Source organism: Dryobates pubescens, chromosome 23 (assembly GCF_014839835.1).
Source record: "Dryobates pubescens isolate bDryPub1 chromosome 23, bDryPub1.pri, whole genome shotgun sequence".
Lineage (NCBI taxonomy): Eukaryota > Metazoa > Chordata > Aves > Piciformes > Picidae > Dryobates > Dryobates pubescens.
The window spans coordinates 6,556,026-6,576,429 of NC_071634.1; the positions used below are offsets into that span (position 1 = coordinate 6,556,026).

General features: G+C 48.5%; 1 protein-coding gene across 1 annotated transcript in view; it reads left to right on the forward strand.

Annotated features, from left to right (window-relative positions):
• The first annotated feature begins 2,529 nt into the window (after nt 1-2,529).
• The window catches only part of CPZ (carboxypeptidase Z), a 38,592-nt gene continuing 20,717 nt past the window's right edge, over nt 2,530-20,404 (forward strand). Inside the window, exons 1-4 of the mRNA XM_009909052.2 lie at nt 2,530-2,850; nt 15,407-15,430; nt 16,594-16,968; nt 18,539-18,751. Coding sequence (XP_009907354.2) covers nt 2,634-2,850; nt 15,407-15,430; nt 16,594-16,968; nt 18,539-18,751 — 829 coding nt within the window. The 5' untranslated portion in view covers nt 2,530-2,633. The remainder of the gene's footprint in view (nt 2,851-15,406; nt 15,431-16,593; nt 16,969-18,538; nt 18,752-20,404) is intronic.

Here is a 20,404-nt window from a genome sequence, read left to right on the forward strand (position 1 = left end):
GACCATAATAAGAATCATGAGGATGCAAGTTAAATGGACTGCATTTCATCCTCCTTTGAGTACCTGTCAGAAACATGAACCAGGCTTGGTACTCAGTCCTGCCTGAGGACTTCTGGATTGCTGCTGTACTGTGGACTGAAAAATAACAGAAAGGTCTGACCAGGGCAGAGGTAGTGAGCAACAGGAACTACTAAACCTATTATCTTCAGTGTAGTGACTCAAGTGCAAATGATTAGAGCCAGCTGATGCTGCTTCATCTGCTCATCATTCTGGGATTTGTTAGTTTTGAAAACTCTGTTGGAACTGGGGCAAATAGATCATATTTAAGCCTAAGCCAGAGCTTGATGTCAACTCCCTGGAAAGCCTACAAGATTTAGTAAAGCCCAGAAATGAAAAAGGAGGAGGTAGGGAAATCCCTCCAGTCCCAGCCCCCACCTTCCCTAGCTGCTTTTAATGCCTTGTAGGTTTTGGTCATGCATCTGTGCAATACCTGCTGCCAGTCCCATTTGGTGTAGTCAGTATTAACAGAACATCACCTGCTCGTTCACTCCTGAGTATCTGTGGGCTTCACTGGTCATTTTTCTTGTTATTTGTCCTGTTCTACTCAATATTTCTTACCCAGATAACTCTCAGAACCAAGTGCACCTTCCATGTGCTGTACATTTTTGTTTGAGAGCCCAGGCACACTGCTGTGTAATTAGGACAGATAAAAAGGGCAGCTTAATAATATTCTCATCCTTAGAAGTTTGTTCTCTGAACCCTGCTGGGCTTTGGTGCTGTTTACTCTTAGGGCAGACTCTGCAGTCTCCATAAGACGACCCTGGAGGGAAGAGAAGCCACCCTCCCTTGAAGTCATTACTGCTGAGCTCCTTAATCCATCTAGCAGTGTAACCTCTTCCAAATACCAAAATTAATCAATTCTTTTTGAGATCTTTCCTGCCCTGTCAGCCTCTATAGTGTGTTCCTTATAGTGTGTGTGTTATTCAATTCCATGATCTTGAAGGTCTCTTCCAACGTGGTCTATTCTATTCCATTCCATTCCATTCCATTCCATTCCATTCCATTCCATTCCATTCCATTCTACTCTACTCTAATCTATTCTATTCTCATACAGCCTCACAACTGCTCTGAGCCAGTGGTGTTCTGACTGCAAGGACTGATTCTCTGCTCTCCTGTGCAAGCAGCTATTTGTCCTCCAAGGAACATGCAGTGCCTGGAAGGATCACAGAATCACCAAGGTTGCAAGAGACCTCAGAGATCATCAAGTCCAACCTGTCACCACAGGCCTCATGACTCATGGCACCAAGTGCCACATCCAATCCTTTCTTGAACACCTCCAGGGATGGTGACTCTACCACCTCCCTGGGCAGCCCATTCCAAAGCCTAACAACTCTCTCAGTGAAGAACTTTCTCCTCACCTCCAGCCTAAACTTCCCTTGGTGCAGCTTGAGACTTTGTCCTCTTGTTCTGGTGCTGGTTGCCTGGGAGAAGAGACCAACCCCCTCCTGGCTACAACCTGTTTTGGTCTGTTTTGGACTAGATTCTAGAAGAAAAAAAAGTTATTTTCTTGTGATATGGGGCTGTGTTTTGGGGTGGGTTTTTTTGGTGTGTAGGTAAGAAATGAGGACTTCACATCCTGACAAAGTCAAGCATTACACCTGCTGTGCAGGAATAAAACCACACAATGCATATTGCTCTGACACCCTCTCCTCACCCAAAACACCCCTGCAGCAACAACAAAGCCAACTAACCAAACAAAAAGCCAACTAACCAAACAAACCCAAACCCAACCCCAAAACACAAAACAAGAAACCACCCAAATAAAACCAAACCCAACCCCCAAACAAAAAAACCTCAAATGAGCAACTAAACCAAACAAACCAACCCAAGCCAAAACCAACTAACCAAAACCCCCCAAACAAATAAAACAACACCAAAGGCACTGGAAAAAAAAAAAAAACACAACCCTGAATCACCAAAACTTTCAAATTTAATATAGATTTACCATCCTGTGCTACTGTTCTGGGATCTTAGCTACAGTTGTGAAGCTGTTTTGTTTATTCAAAAGGGCAAACAGAAAAGCCTGCTGTCCCTGCAGGGTTGCTTCTGGAAACTGGATCTTAACCAAAATGCTCAGGAAGAGCACGCAGAGGGGAGTCCTGGTGGCTGTCTGGGGGTTTCCATTCTCACTGTGCTGGAAGGGATGCAGCTAGGAGTCCCTTCGCTGTTGTGTTCTGCTCTAAGCTTGCAGCTGAGCGGGTTGTGAAATACCATTCCTGGGGAGGAATGTTGCTTTCGAGTGTTTGCTCTTCTCTGGCTCTTCCTCCATCTCTGCTCTCCCCAGGCTCTGGGCTTAAGGAAGACACTTAGAGAAGGTCCCATGTCCCTCGGGAAAACCTCCGTGTGAAGCCCCCCGGGAGCGATGGCTGAGGAGCAGCAGGCACGGCCCTGCAGGGACCTCTCTGCTCGAACTGTTTACGGAATTGTAAACCAGGCTGCAAGAGAGAGACGGGCTGGAGGCAGAGGGGAGGGGGGAGCTCCTTCCTCCTCCCTCTGCCTCCAAGCCTTTGGCTTTCCAAGCTCCAATGCTCGTTGAAATCTGACGCCTGGACTGCACACAGTGAGACGTGGGCATGCCCTCCCTGTGCACTGATTTCCTCTGCAGCACCGAGAGCCAGAGCCGCTCTGAGGCTCCCAGCGAGGAGCTGCTTCAGCAGACCCAGAGTGCCACATCACTGCGCTGCTCTGCAAGGGGCTCCAGCATGGTCCTCAGGCTTCTGCTCCTCCTTGGTGGGCTGCTTAGGGCCACCGAGGCAGCACCCCGCTGTGAAACTGGCCAGGAGACCCTAGGTAAGGCTAACCAACCCAAAAGTCCTCCTTCTTCTTCCCTTCCTTCTTCTGGAGATAAGCAGTGTAAAGGGCTCCAGCTGGCACTCCGGCACATGGTTTAATGGCTGTAGTGGTCTTAGGTTGGACTCCATGACCTCAGTGGTCTTTTCCAGCCAAAATGATTCTGTGATTTGAAGTGATGGAGGCAGGAGCTGTCACTGTCCCCTAGAGACAAGGGGGTCTGCTCTGCAATTCTACAGAGGGCCAGTGATGGAACTGGGGTTGTGCTTGGGAAGAGAGGATGGGAAGGCAGGAGGTGATGTGGCTCTGCAACAGAAAACAGATCTGTGATGTGAGGGAATGTAACATGTCCCCATCAGTGTCTGTTAAGGACATGTGCAGATGTGTCTTTCTGTCAGTTCATGGAGTTCCCAGTCAGCAGGATCACCCTTGTTAGCATGAAAGCTGGAGAGGATTTGCCCCATCTCTAAGAGCCTTGCCTTCGAGGAATGTGCTGGTCAGATTGCAAGGAGATGAACTTTTGACCTCCTGTGTGCTTTTCTGCTTAAGGAAATAATCTCCTCCTTACATTTAGCTTTAGGTCACTTATTTCAAGTCCAAAGTATGAGAAGATTTATTGGGCTCTGGCAGCTGTAGGGTGTGTTTTCACTTGCCATAAGCAATATGGAATTTGTGTGAGTTGGTCAGCTGGAAAAGCAGATTCACCCATCAAAGGTTAGGCAGAAACATGCTGCTAAACAAACTGGAAGCTTTTGGGTCAGGAACCCCTTGGTTAATACCAAATTTGAACAGTATCTCTTTAAAAGACCTGATTCCCCCCCCCCCTCCTTATTATTATTTTAACAAAGTGGGCTTAAATTACATTTACATGGTGACAATGGAGGGATGAACTCCAGTGCAGTGACAAAGTCTGTTTGAGCAAAACTGTCTTCTGAGGGTTCAAACTTAACATTCTTCAGAAAAAGAATATTTATTTTAAGGGTATATAGGAAGGGATAAGTTAGCCTGAAACTGACCTTAATGTTACCCAAGGAAATTCAGCTGTATTTCAGGGCTTAAATATAAGCCATAGGCAGTCCCTGGCCTTGAACTGCTGCACAACACAGTCCATGTGCTGTGTGCTGCCTATAATTTGAGAGTGCTCTTCCCACCAACATCAAAGTGAGGTCTACCACAGCCTAAAGGGATTTTATTTTTGGATAAAGCTGCACAAAGAGACGTGTTGTAGACTATTTCCAGCCAATTACAGGAAGGGGCTGTGTGATTTGCAGCATGCCCTTTCTCTGCAAGGTATGATTCTGCTCCAGTTCCGGCTGATCAAAGTCTTGCTGCGGGGCATTAAGCCTAGAAACCACAAGTGTGGGGATCATCAAAGGGGTTTGTGTGCTTTGGCAAGCGTGGTGTCTTTAGGGGAGGGCAGGAGGACAGGCAGGTCATGAAAATACATCTTAGATGTGATGGGACTGGACTGCTAAATGTGGCGCTAGTGCGATGGCTTCTGGTAGGGAAAGTGAGCTCTCGGCATCGCTACGTGGTATGCAGCGTGAGAAAGGGACACACTTGACACTGGAGGGATGTTGGGCCAGGGAATAAAGTAGAAGCTTGGACTATAAGAGACCTGGCAGGCTTCTCAAAGGTCTTCATTTTCCAAAGGTGAGATAAGGTCAGGTCAGGCTACATGAAAAGAACGGGAATGTGATGCTGCAAGCATTGACAAATAGACCTTGCAAAGATCTCCTCCCAACATCCAGGGCAGCAGGTGGTGTCTTCAGCAGTAGCAGGGGGAGTTCTCCCCTGTTTTGGGATCCTTTGTGCAGCCCTTGATGGATCCCAGTGGCCAGACCTGTGGTGCCCTGCGGGAGGAGAGCAGCCTGGAGCTGCTCATGCAGGAGACACTGGGAGTGGGAAGCAATGCCACTGTCCAACTCCCAGCCAAGCTGGAGCTGGTTTCTGCAGGCTGCTTGGCCTTCTTGGTGATATTTGCTCTTCTGTGACTCATTTTGCCTTTTTATTTTTTCCCCCTTTTAATTTTAATAAGAAACACAAATGAAACATACTTTGCCATCCCCAGATCCTTACAGAATGTTTTGTGCTTTTCTGTTCAGAGAAATACAGAGATGATTGCTGTCACCCCACAGTAAGGCAGCAAGCTGTGTGGGGAGCAATCTAAGCAGCAGCTGGAAACCTGCACTGGGAGAGGGCAGATCCTTTCTCTCCAGCTGTGTCCTGTCCCCCTGGTGAGCCAGTAAGCCACCGTCCCCCCGCCCCAGCGATAAGATGCTACATTGTCCCTTTGCAAGGCAGCACTATGGACCCTGATGAGTTTTACAGGCCTCTCAGCCCCTAGTTTGGGTGAAGAAAACACAGCTTAGAATGGCTCCCTTGAAAGGTGGCCAACTCTTGGTGGAGGGAGCTGATAGCACAGGTTCTTGTTTTATCTGAGTTGTGCAATGTCTCTGCTGCTGGCTGATGCATTCCAGTGGTGATTAGTTAAATGCAGCGTTTCTCCAGCACTGGCAACAAAAAGAACCCCAAGTAGAAGCAGGCTGAGGTCACATGCCTTGAAATCCTAAAAGCAGATGACTTTCCTTGCAGCTGGGGCCAGCTCTACCATTAAGATGCTACCAGGGGTCAGGCTGCAAAATAACAGCAATAAAACCTTCTCCTGATCACTCATGATCACAGACTGCTTGGCTGGGGCCAATGTACCACGGTGTGGGAGTCTCTAGGGCTTACAGGCTGAGCGGGGAGGGTACACCCGAGCGATGGCCCCGGCCCCGGTATCAGTCCGAGGGGCAGCGGGCACCGCGGCGCTGCCTCCGGCGCCGTCTGTGGTGCCACCGTGTGGGCTCCTCGGCTCGTACAGACTGCTGCTGGGCTGGCTTTAGACGCCCCAAGGGATGCCAGAGCCTTTTGCTATCCCCCTGCTCCCTGCCCCGGCATGTGAAAGATGTTTGAGGTTCACTGTCTAGCCTGTTAGGTGTCTCTGCTGAGGACTGGAGATGTTTGATTTCAAGCCGTGCAGGTGTGGGAGAAGCTGGAGCACTGCTCCCGGGGTAGCCCTGGCTGGTGTGGCTGATTGGCAGCTGCCTAAACATGAGCCAGCAGTGTGCCCAGGTGGCCAAGAATATCAATGGCATCCTGGCCTGTATCAGGAATAGCATGGCCAGCAGGAGCAGGGAGGTCATTCTGCCCTGTACTCAGCACTGGTTAGGCCACACCTTGAGTCCTGTGTCCAGTTCTGGGCCCCTCAGTTTAGCAAAGATGTTGAGTTGCTGGAAGGTGTCCAGAGAAGGGCAACAAAGCTGGGGAGGGGTCTGGAGCACAGCCCTGTGAGGAGAGGCTGAGGGAGCTGGGGTTGCTTAGCCTGGAGAAGAGGAGGCTCAGGGGAGACCTTATTGTTGTCTACAACTACCTGAAGGGAGGTTGTAGCCAGGTGGGGGTTGGTCTCTTCTCCCAGGCAACCAGCGCTAGAACAAGAGGACACAGTCTCAAGCTGCACCAGGGGAGGTTTAGGTTGATGTTAGGATGAAGTTCTTCCCAGAAAGAAAGATTGGCCATTGGAATGTGCTGCCCAGGGAGGTGGTGGAGTCACCATCACTGGAGGTGTTTAGGGAGAGACTGGATGGGGTGCTTGGTGCCATGGTTTAGTTGATTAGATGGTGTTGGGTGATAGGTTGGACTTGATGATCTCAAAGGTCTTTTCCAACCTGGTTAATTCTATTCTATTCTATTCTATTCCTCTCCTCTCCTCTCCTTCGATTCTATTCTAACCTGTCACCTAAGACCTCAACCATGGCTCTCACAGATGTCATCATTGCAGCTGGGACTGAGGATGCAGAAACCCCACAGAAGGCACCTATCATGTTGTGAACATGGTGTTTGAAGCTGGCGGGTCATGCCCTGATCTCTTTGCTAGGCTTTTATGACTCAGGGCTTTGAGTGCTGAGTCTTGTTTGGACAGAGTCACCCTCCCAGTCGGGCCCAGCTGTCATAGATCCATGGTGTTCAAGGACAGGGTTGTTCTACCCATTGCAGAAGTAAGCCTGACGTTTCAATCCCCTTCTCTATCCTCTTGTGACTCCATTGCTGCAATTGGCACCATGTCAGTTTTACAGGGTTATAGCAGGACATCTTATCTAGGAGGCAACATGAGATCAAGACACAGATTTCAATCCAGGCTGCTGAATTAACTGCCAATCTTCTGTAATATAAAAATACCACATTTGGCTGAAGCTCAACTACCTGTAGAGGAACCAGATGTGATGTTAATTGCCACAGCCCTCATACATCCAAACTAATGAAAAGGCAGTTATGCTATGGGCTTGCACAGACCATGTTTAAAGGGTGTCTTGGCTAAGGTTTTTGGGAGGGTTGTAGCACCAAAGATGAAAGCCTCAATTTGTCAGACAAGATCCTCTGTCCCGTGGCATCCAACAGACCTGACCTTACTCAAAGGTAAGCTTCTGTTGGCCAAAGCACTTGCTGATTGCTGTGTCCTCAGTGAGAACTAAGTTATACGGTTACAAAGTAAAGCCCTGGAGTCATCACAGCTCCAGACTGCCAGCTCAGACAATGTTTTCACCCATCTCCAGTCACTCTGACAAAAATGTGATTCTTTAGGTGATAGTTGCAGAGGTTTCCTGACTTATTCCACTGTCTCAACCCTGCTGGTGTTCTAACACCAGCATCCTCCAGACCTGAGCTGATTTCTCCTTCCCTCACTGGCCAGACATGATCTCCAGATCATCTTGGTGCACAGTGAATGCATGTTCAGCAGCAGCCTAGCCACATGTGCAGCCCAGCAAGTCTGCAGCCAATCTGACAGCCGCTGGGGCATTTCGTTGTCATTGTCACTGTCTTTGTTGTGTTTGGGTTTCTGTCAGTGGGCTTTCCCCTCACAACTTGGAAAAGACCTCAGCTGAGGCCTAAATAGAAGCATTTAGTGGCTTTTAAGTTTTTTTGAGGGGAATTATGCCTCTGTTCAGGATTTTCAGCTGGGAGGACTCCCTAGAGCAGCAGCTACTGGCCAGACACACAGCTGGGGTGAGAGTGGGGATTCTGTCACTGGAGGCACCAAGACAGGCAGTGGGGACAGGCAGGCAGACAGAACTGCTCTTCATCAGTTCTTTTAGGCTCCCACAGCTGCAGACATATTTGAATTGCATCTGGATAATTCCAGACAAGGGAGAAGTCCTGGCCACCAGTGAGGCTGGCTTTGAGCTGTGTGGCAGGTCTTGGTGTGCATCTGCACAGACTTTGACCTGTGGTCTGCTGGTCGTATAGACTCCTGTCACCCATGGGAGAGCTGCAGCATCTTCTTGCAGGCTCTGGGCCAGTTCTGTGAGAGAAACAGTCCTGGAAGAGCCAGCTGCAGTGTCTTTGCTGTGGGAATACCTTCAATAAAACCCTAATCCCATAAAAACAGGTGTTGAACCAAAAGCCAGGCAGCAGGTGGGTTAGGAAGAAGGCTGATTAAGGGGAAACAGTGGCTTTGGTCTTCCTGCTGTGATCTTGCTCTGCAAAGTGAAGGCAGATTAGGCATTAATCTCTTTCAGGTGCTTTCAATCTTCCTCATGTGAGGGATCAGAGCCAGAACTGGGCTCTTGTGAGACTCCTGCATTCTGCTTCTGCCTCTTTGCAAACACATCTCTCCCCTGGGGCAGTTACAGTAACTGCTGGAGTGGAAGGTTGGTAGCAGGAATTCAGTCCTGTACTCACAAAAAGCTTTGGTGTATCCAGGAAAAGCAGTTAACCATGGGGGCTGATTGTTGCACTCACTCCTCTCTGTTTTCCTGAAGTTCCTTCTCTGTAGCTGGGGATCTTCAATTCTGCCCCTGCATGTATGCCATAGCCATGCAGATGCCTTCTCTCCTGGGCTTCCTGCTCCATCACTTCCTCCCCTAGCCAACCTCTGCCACTACTCCCTTTACTTCTACATTCTTCCTACACCTTCTTTCTGGTGATTTTGATTCTGGTCCTGCTTTTGTCCTCATGCTGTGGCCAGGAACTAGCTTCAGAGGCAGGCTGTGTTTTGCCACTTGCAGGTCTTGTTGCAATGCTTTGCAAACTGGGGGAGTACAGCAGTTTGAGGTTTCTTTTGGTATTGAGTTTTGCCTCTTTAGTGTTGCAAGGCAGATGACCATTGAAAAGACTGACCTGAGCTGTGTGCAGCCACAAGGAGAGTGGCACAAAGATGATCAGAATCTGCAATGCTTTATTTGGAGAAGCAACGGGTTTGACTATTAGCAGACTACAGTGAATACACATGTCCTCCAGATTAAGATAGCAGTGTAAGAAACCCAGCAAGCTGGTAGGGGGTGTGCTGGTTGTGCAAGATGAATTATTTAATCTTGTTCAATCTGTCAGTCATAACAATGTGATTGGATAAACCTCACTGAATGACTGAGATATTTTGAAATTAAGACTGGCCCTTGGGCTCATTTCATCTCCTCAAGCACACAAGTTCCTGCTGGCTTTGCTTTGGAAAGGGCAAGTGGCCAAGCTGTGGCACTGAAAGTAGCTGCTGAGCTCCATTGTCTGGGTTAGGGTTAATCACAGCAGCTTTCTTCTTGCAGTGCTGAATCATCAAGGGGAAAAAATGTAAGCTTGGCAGTGAAATGTGTGTGTGCTGCATTGTAGATTTTCAAGCTTGGCTTTGCAAATGAAAACCAGAAATGTATATTATTGAGAGGGCTCAGAAAGCTTGAAATGGTTTTCCCCTCTTCAGTAAGTCACTTTATCCATAATCCTAAAGAGCAGCGGCGCTACTGAAAGGGCTTTTGTAGCTCTGCTGGAATAGCTAAAGCACAAAAATAAACATAAAGAAATGGAAAAGGCTGCTCTGGGTCAGGAAGAAAAAGGTCCCTCTGTACCAAGCTGTCCACAGATAGGGGAGAAGGAAGCGCTGTCTTCTGAGCCCAGGGAAGCCTCTGCTCAAAAAGAGGAAGAGGTTTGGGCTCTGTCAAGCACAGAAGCAGCAGCAGCCGAAGGCTTCCAAGTTAATCTGGAGACCTGAAAAACTGAATACCTTTGAGATTGCCAGAGCTTTGACCAAAGGAGCTGTACTGGATGGGAACAGGGATGTCCTGGTCATCTCTGTGTGCAGAGACCCAGACCCACCTGTGCAGGGCTCTAGGAGCAGAGCTTGTGGCTATAGTGTGGGAGCTGACCTCAGAGAGTTTCCTGCTGCCTGCTCTCCAGGCTGGCAAGCTCTGACCCAGCTACGTGCATCCACACTTACTTATTGAAGTACACATGCTGGAGAGTTATCCCTGGCCCCTGCAGAGCTGCATCCTCCAAAATATACACAAGCATTGGCGTTAGGAGACACAGGAAGAGTCCAACCACCACATCAGCACTTGTATGCATCTCAGACTTGCTATGAAGCAAAGCACTTGAGAGACTTTTTCTCTCTTGCTCTTAAGTGTGTTAACTCCTGATAACCTTCTAGCTCAAGCTGTTTCTCTGCTGGCAGGTTATAAGAAGGTTGTGACTGATACATCAATCACATGGCAGCTTGCATGGGGCTGTGGTGGAGAGAAGTGCTGCAGTTCGGGCAGAGTTTGCCTTGGAGATGGCAGAAGAAGCTGCATAGGTGTCTCTGGCAGAGACAGAGAGAAAACAGCATGGTGTGCTGCAAAAATGTGAGGCTTGGGTCTAAGCCTAAACTTAGATCTAGGTTACTGACACAGGAGGGAGCAGTCTGTTCTGCTGCCAGTCAGTGAGTGAGTCCTGGTAGCTGAGTTTGTGTGGGGCATCCTGGATCAAAAGTAGTGTTAATGCTTTATCCTGTGTTGAAGAATCACCCTTGCTTATCACATACTGAGATAAAAAAAACTGCAGTTGCCATGGGAAAGGTGTTTACAGAGTTGGGTTCCTCATTCATAAAAACCCCTGTCCTCTTCAACCAGCATCTTTGTTAGTAGCCATGCTCATACCGCTGGACTCTGCTAATCTGTCCAGCCTGTCGAGGTCCCTCTGCAGAGCCTCTCTACCCTCCAGCAGATCAACTCCTGCCCCCAGCTTGGTGTTGTCTGCAAATTTACTGATGATGGACTCAATGTCCTCATCCAGATCATCAATAAAGATACTAAAGAGCATGGGGCCCAGCACTGATCCCTGGGGGACACCACTAGTGCCTGGCTACCAGCTGGCTGTGGCACCATTCACTACCACTCTCTGGGCACAGCCCTCCAGCCAGTTCCTAACCCAGCTCAGAGTGCTCCTGTCTAAGCTATGGGCTGACAGCTTGGCCAGGAGTTTGCTGTGGGGGACAGTGTCAAAGGCCTTGCTGAAGTCCAGGTAGACTACATCCACAGCCTGCCCCACATCCATCAGGCAGTCACTTGATCATAGAAGGAGATCAGGTTGGTCAGGCAAGACCTGCCCTTCCTAAATCCATGCTGGCTGGGCCTGATCCCTTGGCCATCCTGTAAGTGCTCTGTGATTGCACTCAGGATGACCTGTTCCATAATCTTGCCTGGCACTGAGGTCAGGCTGACAGGTCTATAATTCCCTGGCTCATCCAACCGGCCCTTCTTGTGGATGGGCACAATGTTGGCCAGCTTCCAGTCTTCTGGGACCTCTCCAGTGAGCCAGGACTGCTGAAAAATGATGGAGATGCTGCTTAACAGGTTGCCTCTACCTTCTACATGATGTGGATGCCAGGTAGCTGACAGTCTGAAACCAGAGCTGACTTTACCTCTGCTGTCCTAGCACCTACTTCTGCTCACAACATGCTCCAGTCCTCTTGTGAACTGTGTGAGGGAAATTCCACCTCTCTTCCACCAGCTATCCATTGCTTCCCAACACCTCTCCTTCTGGCCAGCTGGGCAGAAAGAAACATCTGCTAAACACAGCAAAACTGCTGCTGCTCAGAGAATCAGAGTGGAGGGAAGCAGCAGCATCATGCCCAGACCTTGCCAGCTGCCTTTTCCTTTAGTTTTCCTCTGCTTGTTCCAGCATGTTGCCAGAGTCCCTTTTTGCTCCAGCTGAATAAGCAGAATAGGAAGGGAACAGGTCTGTGCCACGTAACAAGCTGACTGATGGCAGTAGCACTCCTGCCCAGTCCCAGCAGTCTGGAAGAGGGTAGGTGCCCCAGTTTTGTTATTTGCATGCCAGAGACACAAACAGAAAGGGCATTGGTAGCTTGGTCACAAATGCCTCTTACCGTAGAGGAAAACTGAGGAGTTGCAGCAAGGCCCTTGATACACCCCAGATGAACCCATGAAGAGCTTTGCTTATCACACAGGACCCTCTAGTCTAAAGCAATAGCCACAATGCAGTCATCTTCTGCTCAGGAGAACAGGAAAAAAGAGCTTTTAGGTTGGAGATCAGGAAAATTTTCTTTCCTGCAAGAGTGGTCAGGCATTGGAACAGGTTGCCTGGGCAGGTGGTGGAGTCACCAGCCCTGGAGGTGTGGATGTGGCACTGTGGGACATGGTTTAGTGGCCAGAGTGGTGCTGGGTTGATGGTTGGACTTGATGATCTTTGAGGGCTTTTCTAACTGAGATGGTTCTGTGATTCTGTGAAACATCTCTTAACCACTCTTCAAGGTACTGGAGGGGATTCAGTGCTAACAACCCTAGTGATGACCAGAGAAAGTGTCACTCTGCTCACTGGGACGTGGCTGAACCCAACCTGGTCCCATCCACACCAGCTTTGCCGCTCTGCATGGAACATTTGGCTGGCTCCAGACTTGTGTCCAAGGCCTCAGAAGTTGTGAGTGTGATGGCATTAGGACCCAAGACTGTCCAGATTCAAGGAGGTAGTGAGATGTAGCTTTATCAGCACGAGTGACTGCTGGAGCTCTTAACCAAGAGCTGACTCCTTGCTCTATCCCAGCCAGCACTGTACAAACTGCTGTTCCCTGATTACCCCCAGATGTAAAACTCCAGGCAGTATCTGGCTGAGATGAAGCTTTTTCAGAACTGCCCTGAACTTCTTAACTCACTGAGGGGATTGTGAGGGGAACACTACAACCCCTTAATGAAAGGCCCTGCTAATTGTTTAGTGCTGTTAGCATAAGGTACCAAACCAGGAAAGGAGTTGGGATGAAGTTCTTCCAGCTTGCTGTTTACCAGACCATGCTGGTGCTGAAGGTGGGCTGCTCCTGCTAGTTTTGGTCCCACATTTATTTTATGAGGTAATGTGGAGCAGTGACAAATCATAATATAGAACCAGACTCATTGCCAATTCAGTGTCTCCCTCCAAGATAAAATCTTGTTCTCAGTCAAAGGGTTTTGTTTTGGCTACAGAATGATCAGCTCATTAGCAACATATACAGAGATGATTACATTTAAACAACAATGCCAGCAGTGGAAGTTTAGACTTTTCTGAGTTGAGGCGGGGGGGGGGGAAAGAAAGCATAAGGAATTTGGTCTTGCAAGGACAAATGCTCCACTCACTGAGTGAGGAGCTCAGAAAATCAGCATTGTTCAGGCTGGAGAAGAAGACACTGAAAGGAGACCTTTTTGCTCTTTACAACTATCATAAAGGAGGTTGGAGCCAGGTGGGATTTGGTCTCCTCCTACCTAGTCTCAAGTTATAGAATGAGAGGAAATGGCCTCAAGCTGTGACAGGGGAGGTTTAAGCTGGATATTAGGAACAATTTCTGCACAGAAAGAGTGGTCAGGCATGGGAACAAGCTGCCCATGGAGGTGGTGGAGTCACCATCCCTGCAGGTGTTCAACAAATCTGTGGCACTTTGAGACATGGTTTACTGTCCATGGCGTTGTTCAGATCGATGGTTGGAGTTGATCTTAAAGGTCCTTTCCAAGTGAAATGATTCCATGGTTCTGTGAAGTTAGATGCCTGTCCCCACAGTGACAGCTGGAGTAAAAAGCAACACAGCCTGATCCCCAATACCTCACAAGCAAAGCATACCTGTTGTTGTTTAAAAAGCTTGCCCATAGTGGTTGAACCCCTCTGATACCTTGGTAGAATCACAGAATTGTTAGGGTTGGAAGGGACCTCGAGGATCATCTTGTTCGAACCCCCCTGCCATGGCCAGGGACACCTCACACTAGATCAGGTTGCTCAGAGTCACATTCAGCCTGGCCTTAAAAACCTCCAGAGATGAGGCTTCTGTCACCTCTCTGGGCAACCTGTGCCAGTGTCTCACCACCCTCATGGGGAAGAACTTCCTCCTAACATCCAGTCTGAATCTACCCATTTCTAGTTCACAATATTTTGCTTTAGTTGCCAAAATTGAAGAAGTGCAATGTCAAATCATTGGCTACAGGAGGAAAAAGAGACCTCTCCTGGCTCATCAAACCATATTCCTTCAAGAAAGCTTCATTTATTTGGCCAAATAAATCAAAAGCTAAGGAGGTCTGACTGCTCTCAGCAAACACATGACAGAGTGCACCAGGGAGTGCAGAGAGCTGCCTAAGCTAAAGGACAATGCTGGCACAACACCACATGGATGGAAACTGCCCACAAATACTTTTGTAGGGAAATCAATGACAATTTCTAGCCATTGGAGGAGCAAGGTTTTGGAAAAGCTTTCCCATGACAGTAGTTGGGGGGGGAAATAATTAGTTCCACAATGATATTAAAAGGATTTTAAAATTCAGTTCTTAGAGATTGGATGGGGAAGAAAGGTCATAGATTCATAGAATGGTTTGGGTTGGAAGGCACCTTAAAGATCACCTAGTTCCAACCCCCTGCCATGGGCAGGGACACTTCCTACCAGACCAGGTTGCTCAAGGCCCTGTCCACCCTGGCCTTGAACACTTCCAGCTGAACCAGCAATGGACAACTCAAAAGATGCAGAAGCTGAGTGTTTGAGCTGCTGTGATCCTGGGCTGGATATTGAAGATACTGGGAAAGGCTCGAGGTGAGGAGAAAGTTCTTCACTGAGAGAGTTGTTAGCCATTGGAATGTGCTGCCCAGGGAGGTGGTGGAGTCACCATCCCTGGATGTGGTCAAGAGGGGATTGGACATGGCACTTGGTGTCATGGTTTAGTCATGAGGTCTGTGGTGACAGGTTGGACTTGATGATCTTTGAGGTCTCTTCCAACCTTGGTGATTCTGTGATTCTGTGACCTCAAGAGTTGGCTACTGGAAGAACCAGGAGGTCCAAGCAAGAAACTAGGACAACTGTGGTGTCTGGGGGTTGGCTACCAGTGAGATCCTAAGTCTGGGCCAGCTTTCATGTGTGTGTCAGCACATGAGGCAGCTGCAAGATCAGTGGATCCAGCTACCAGGCAAACTGAGCGTGGCTGCTGGGGTTCCAGCATGTCTAAGATGAGCTATGGGAATGATCCACCTGTAGGTCCTTTCCATCAGTGTTTTTTCATCCTGATTATCCAAAAATGGGAATGGGATGATGCTTCTGGTGCTGTGTTTGCCTGTGCAGTGTTTCCTGTTGGTGCATGCATGTACTTTGTGCCTGCTAAGAATATGTGGTTGTCCATGGTGTGGCTGGACCTCAGAACACAGAGCTGCAGCAGCCTCTGTGGGGCTACCAGACTGAGCAATTCCTAACATGAGACAGCTACCACAGCTGCCTGCACTTTAATACTTCTTTTTTTCTCCTCTTTACTTGCAGGTCAGTGCCAAACAGTACAGAAAGGTATGATGTGACTTTGCTCCTTGTCCATGGAGAATCTCAAGCCTTAAGTATTTCTTCTTTCTCTCTTCACCAGCAGCTTTGCACCTCAACCAGGGATTATTTTCTGTCTTATGGATTCTGTGGTGTTTAATAAGCTCAAACTGCCCTCTTAATTTAAATCAGATAACATTTAATTGAGTATCAGACAACCTTGCCTTTGGAAACGACACTTTATTAATACTGGCAGTTTCCAAGCCATTTGTTAAGTGAACAATGTGGGGCAAGTAGCTCACAGTTTTCTGGCCAGGGATTTGTCCTTTCATTGCTGCTCAGGTTTTGATTTAACAAAATACATTTCAGGAACAGTTCTTGTCAATCAGGTAATCCCTGATGCCCCATCAAATTGTCAGATGCCCTCTGAATTCTGATTGACATCGACTTGCTATCAATCTGCAGACCAAGCATACTTCCCATCATGTCTCCAGAAATGGTTTTAGGCATCAAAGTAATTTGAGGGTGTTGCAAAGTGCCCCCAATCTTTTTGTGAGCAACAGCAACAACAAAAACCCCATTGAATGTGTTATTTGTTGTGCTGGTTTTGCCCCTCTGCTCTGCTCATGTGAGACCCCACCTGTGGTACTGTGTCCATCTCTGGGGCCCTTAACACAAAAAGGACATGGACCTGATGGAGTGGGGCCAAAGGAGACCACAAAAAGGATCAGAGGGCTGGAGCACTTCTGCTACAAGGACAGGCTAAGAGAGGGGATGTTCAGACTGGAAAAGAGAAAGCTCTGGGTAGACTTTAGAGAAGCCTTCCAGTTCCTGAAGGGGGATACAGGAGAGCTGGGGAGGGACTTTTTACAAAGGACAAGGCATGGTGGTTTGAAACAAGAGAAAGGTAAATTTAGATTGGACATTAAGAGGAAGTTCTTTACTGTGAGGGGGGTAGAACACTGAAACAGTTTGGCCAATGAGGTGTTGGAGGCCCCCACCCCTGGAAGTGTTCAGGATTGGGTTTGCTGGGTCTCTGAGCAACCTAATGTAGTTGGTAGATGTCCCTGCTTACTGCAGGGGGGTTGGACAAAATGAGCATTAAAGGTCCATTCCGACCCGATGCGTTCTATGAACTGCTCATCGTGTCAGTGAAGCAAGTTGTGTTTCATCTGTTCATCTCCTTCCCATAGCAAAATGTGTGGACATAGCCTTAAGTTCCTGCTCTGACGTTGCCTACACCCACACGATGTACCCTAACTTCCTGGAGCAGAAGGCGCGAGAGGTGATCGAGTACAGCTCCGAGTACCTGCTCATCAGCGTGCTGCACAACCTGCTGCAGGGGGAGTGCAACCCCGACCTCAGGCTGCTGGGCTGCTCAGTGCTGGCCCCACGGTGCGAGAAGGACCGAGTTATCAAGCCCTGCAGGCACGTCTGCGAGCACCTGAAAAGGAATTGCCTGCATGCCTTTGATGCCATAGACATGGCCTGGCCTTACTTCTTAGACTGCGACCGCTTCTTCGCCGGGGAGCAGGAGGGCTGCTTTGACCCCCTGGCAAAGCTGCGAGGTGAGGAAGGGAGCTCAGCTGGTGCTGCTTGCTCATCTCCACGGGAAGGGCTTGTGGTAGTTTCTACAGGCTATTGCCTTCAAAATTTTCCACAGGTCTTGGAATAGAAAAGTGGTAGAATGTAAACAAATCACCACTGGGTGTAAAAATGAAACTAATGGTAAGTTCTACAACAATCCCTTTGGACACACTGTCAGTAGAGTGGGGTTAGAATCATAGACTCGTAGAATCAGTAAGGTTAGAAAAGACCTCAAAGATCATCAAGTCCAACCTGTCACCCAACACCTCATGACTAACTAAACCATGGCACCAAGTGCCACATCCAATCCCCTCTTGAACACCTCCAGGGATGGTGACTCCACCACCTCCCTGGGCAGCACATTCCAATGGCTAACAACTCTCTCTGGGAAGAACTCTCTCCTCACCTCCAGCCTAAATCTCCCCTGGTGCAGCCTGAGGCTCTGTCCTGTTGTTCTGGTGCTGGTTGCCTGGGAGAAGAGACCAACCCCCTCCTGGCTACAACCACACTTCAGGTAGTTGTAGACAGCAATGAGGTCTCCCCTGAGCCTCCTCTTCTCCAGGCTGAGCAACCCCAGCTCCCTACAAGTGTATATACTGCTTCTCTCTCTTTTAGCTTCCTGACTCTGGGAGACATTAACTTGCTTCTGGATGGCTTTGCTGACCTTGGCTATGTAATTTGTTTTGGCTAAGTACTGTAAAAACCCCAAATCTCTGCTCTTTTCTCTTGTCCCTTTGTGTCCAGGGGGGCAAGAAAGCTATTAGCTCCCCTGGTTTTTGGCCAGGGGGGGTGGTTCTTGTGCTGTTTATAAATGGTTAATACCTGTAAATATTGTATATTTTGTACACAGTCGTTGTAGATTGCAGTTTTGCTTGTAAATACAGCTTCATTTGCTTCCAGCCTGAGCTGGTTTGGCAATTTAATGTTGGGGGGTGGGGGTTGGAATTTTCAACCCACCACAGGGTTTCATCTCACTCAGCTTGATGCAGCGATGGCACAAAGCCTCTCTTGGCTTGCCCTGTCAGCTTGTCATCTTTATAGGCACCTCTAAGGTTTGATTCATTTTGTTCCACCTATTTTTAACACTTAATTAAAGCGTTCTCAAGAGGCAGCTGCTTCTCTGCCTCACATACAGGCAGCTCAGAGCAGGGTGTTTGGACTGCTGGCAAGCACGGAGATGAGCCCTGCCTTGTGTGGTAGCTGTCTGTATGCCAGGGGAGGTTTAAGCTGGATGTTAGGAAGAAATTCTTCATAGAGAGAGAGATTGGCCATTGGAATGTGCTGCCCAGGGAGGTGGTGGAGTCCCCATCACTGGAGGTGTTTAGGAAGAGACTGGATGGGGTGCTTGGTGCCATGGTTTAGTTGATTAGATGGTGTTGGGTGATAGGTTGGACTTGATGATCTCAAAGGTCTTTTCCAACCTGGTTAATTCTATTCTATTCTATTCTAATTCTACTGCTGACAAAGGTATGTTGCAGGAGAGTGCAGGCATCCATGGAATCCTCCGAGCACTGTGATTTTAAACACTCTGCTATGATTTTTTCCTTGCAGGAGAAGTGGTTGCTGAGGAAGAGTTGCCTTCAGACTTGCCTGCAACTTTTATTCAGTTCAAGCACCATTCCTATTCCCAGATGGTGAGCACCTTGAAGAAGACTGCTTCTAAGTGCTCCCACATTGCAACAACGTACAGCATCGGTCGCAGCTTTGAAGGGAAGGATCTTTTTGTGATCGAGTTTTCAACCAAGCCTGGGCACCATGAACTGCGTGAGTTACACCAGTGCTGACTGAGTTGCTTGAAGGGAGTTGGGCAAGGGCCATTAGGGCCAAAGGGCCAGATTTTCCCATGTGCTCAGTTCTTCAAAACCCAGGGCATTTTCTTGGGCAGTGGTTTTGGGGTATTTTTTTTCAGTTACCAACTCCCAGCTCAAAAATAGTCCCTGTCTAAAGCTGGTGGATGGAGTGCTACGGCCATTGCTGCACATCATGAGCCTCAGGTTGCTTCTGTGTCAGGAATGGCGTGGCCAGCAGGAGCAGGGAGGTCATTCTCCCCTTGTACACCACAATGGCATCCTGGCCTGCATCAAGAATAGTGTGGCCAGCAGGAGCAGGGAAGACATTGTGCCCCTGTGCTCAGCACTGGTTAGGCCACACCTTGAGTCCTGTGTCCAGTTCTGGGCCCCGCAGTTTAGGAAAGATGTTGAGATGCTGGAAGGTGTCCAGAGAAGGGCAACAAAGTTGGGGAGGGATCTGGAGCACAGCCCTGTGAGGAGAGGCTGAGGGAGCTGGGGTTGCTTAGCCTGGAGAAGAGGAGGCTCAAGGGAGACCTTATTACTCTCTATAACTACCTGAAGGGAGGTTGTAGCCACAGGAGGCTCTACAGAGGCATCTGGCCAAGCTGGATTGATGGACCAAGGCCAACGGGATGAGGTTCAACAAGGCCAAGAGCTAAGGTTGTCCATCCTGAAGAAAAGAGGTTGAGAGGAGACCTTTTGGCTCTCTACAACTCCCTAAAAGGAAGTTGGAACCAGGAGTGTTTGGTGTCTCCTACCAAGCAACAAGTAGAGGACACCGTCTCAAGCTGTGCCAGGGTAGGTTTAGGCTGGATGTTAGGAAGAAGTTCTTCCCAGATAGAGACATTGGCTTTTGGAGTGTGCTGCCCAGGGAGGTGGTGGAGTCACCATCACTGGAGGTGTTTAGGAAGAGACTGGATGAGGCACTTGGTGCCATGGTTTAGTTGATTAGATGGTGTTGGGTGATAGGTTGGACTCGATGATCTCAAAGGTCTCTTCCAACCTGGTTAATTCTGTATTTATTTATTCTGTATTTAAGTGACAGGACAAGAGGAAACAGCCTCACATTGTTCCAGGGGAGGATTAGGTTGGACATGAGGAACAATTGTTTAGGTGGGTCAGAGCCATGTAGATGTGGTGCTGGGGGATGAGGTTGAGTGGTGACCTGGTAGTGCTGGGTTAACAGTTAGACTTGGCCTAGCATCTTAGAAGGCTCTTCCAACCCAAACAATTCCCTGAATTCCATGACTGGTGTTACCTTTATTTACTCTCAGCCTCACTGCCTTGCATGGTGTTAGAAGTATTTTGAGGTGCTTTTTAACTTCATTAAGATCTCAGTAGGTGTCTTTAACAGAGCAAACATCAACTGCCTTATCCTCCTGCCTCTCCTTTGTAATAAAAGAAGCTGCAGGTGTCTTTTTAAGCTGCTGCTCCATTTGCCAGGAAACCACAAAGCCTATGAATCAGGGGTTAAATTAAACCTGTGATATGGCCTGACAGAGGATGGTGCTTTAACATATTATCTAGCATGTCCTTCTAAATCTGTTGCTTCATGCTGCTCAGGACAGCTTGAAAAAAAAAAGGATGGGAATGGCTCTAGTGCTGGTGATTTCACCAGCCTGAGCAA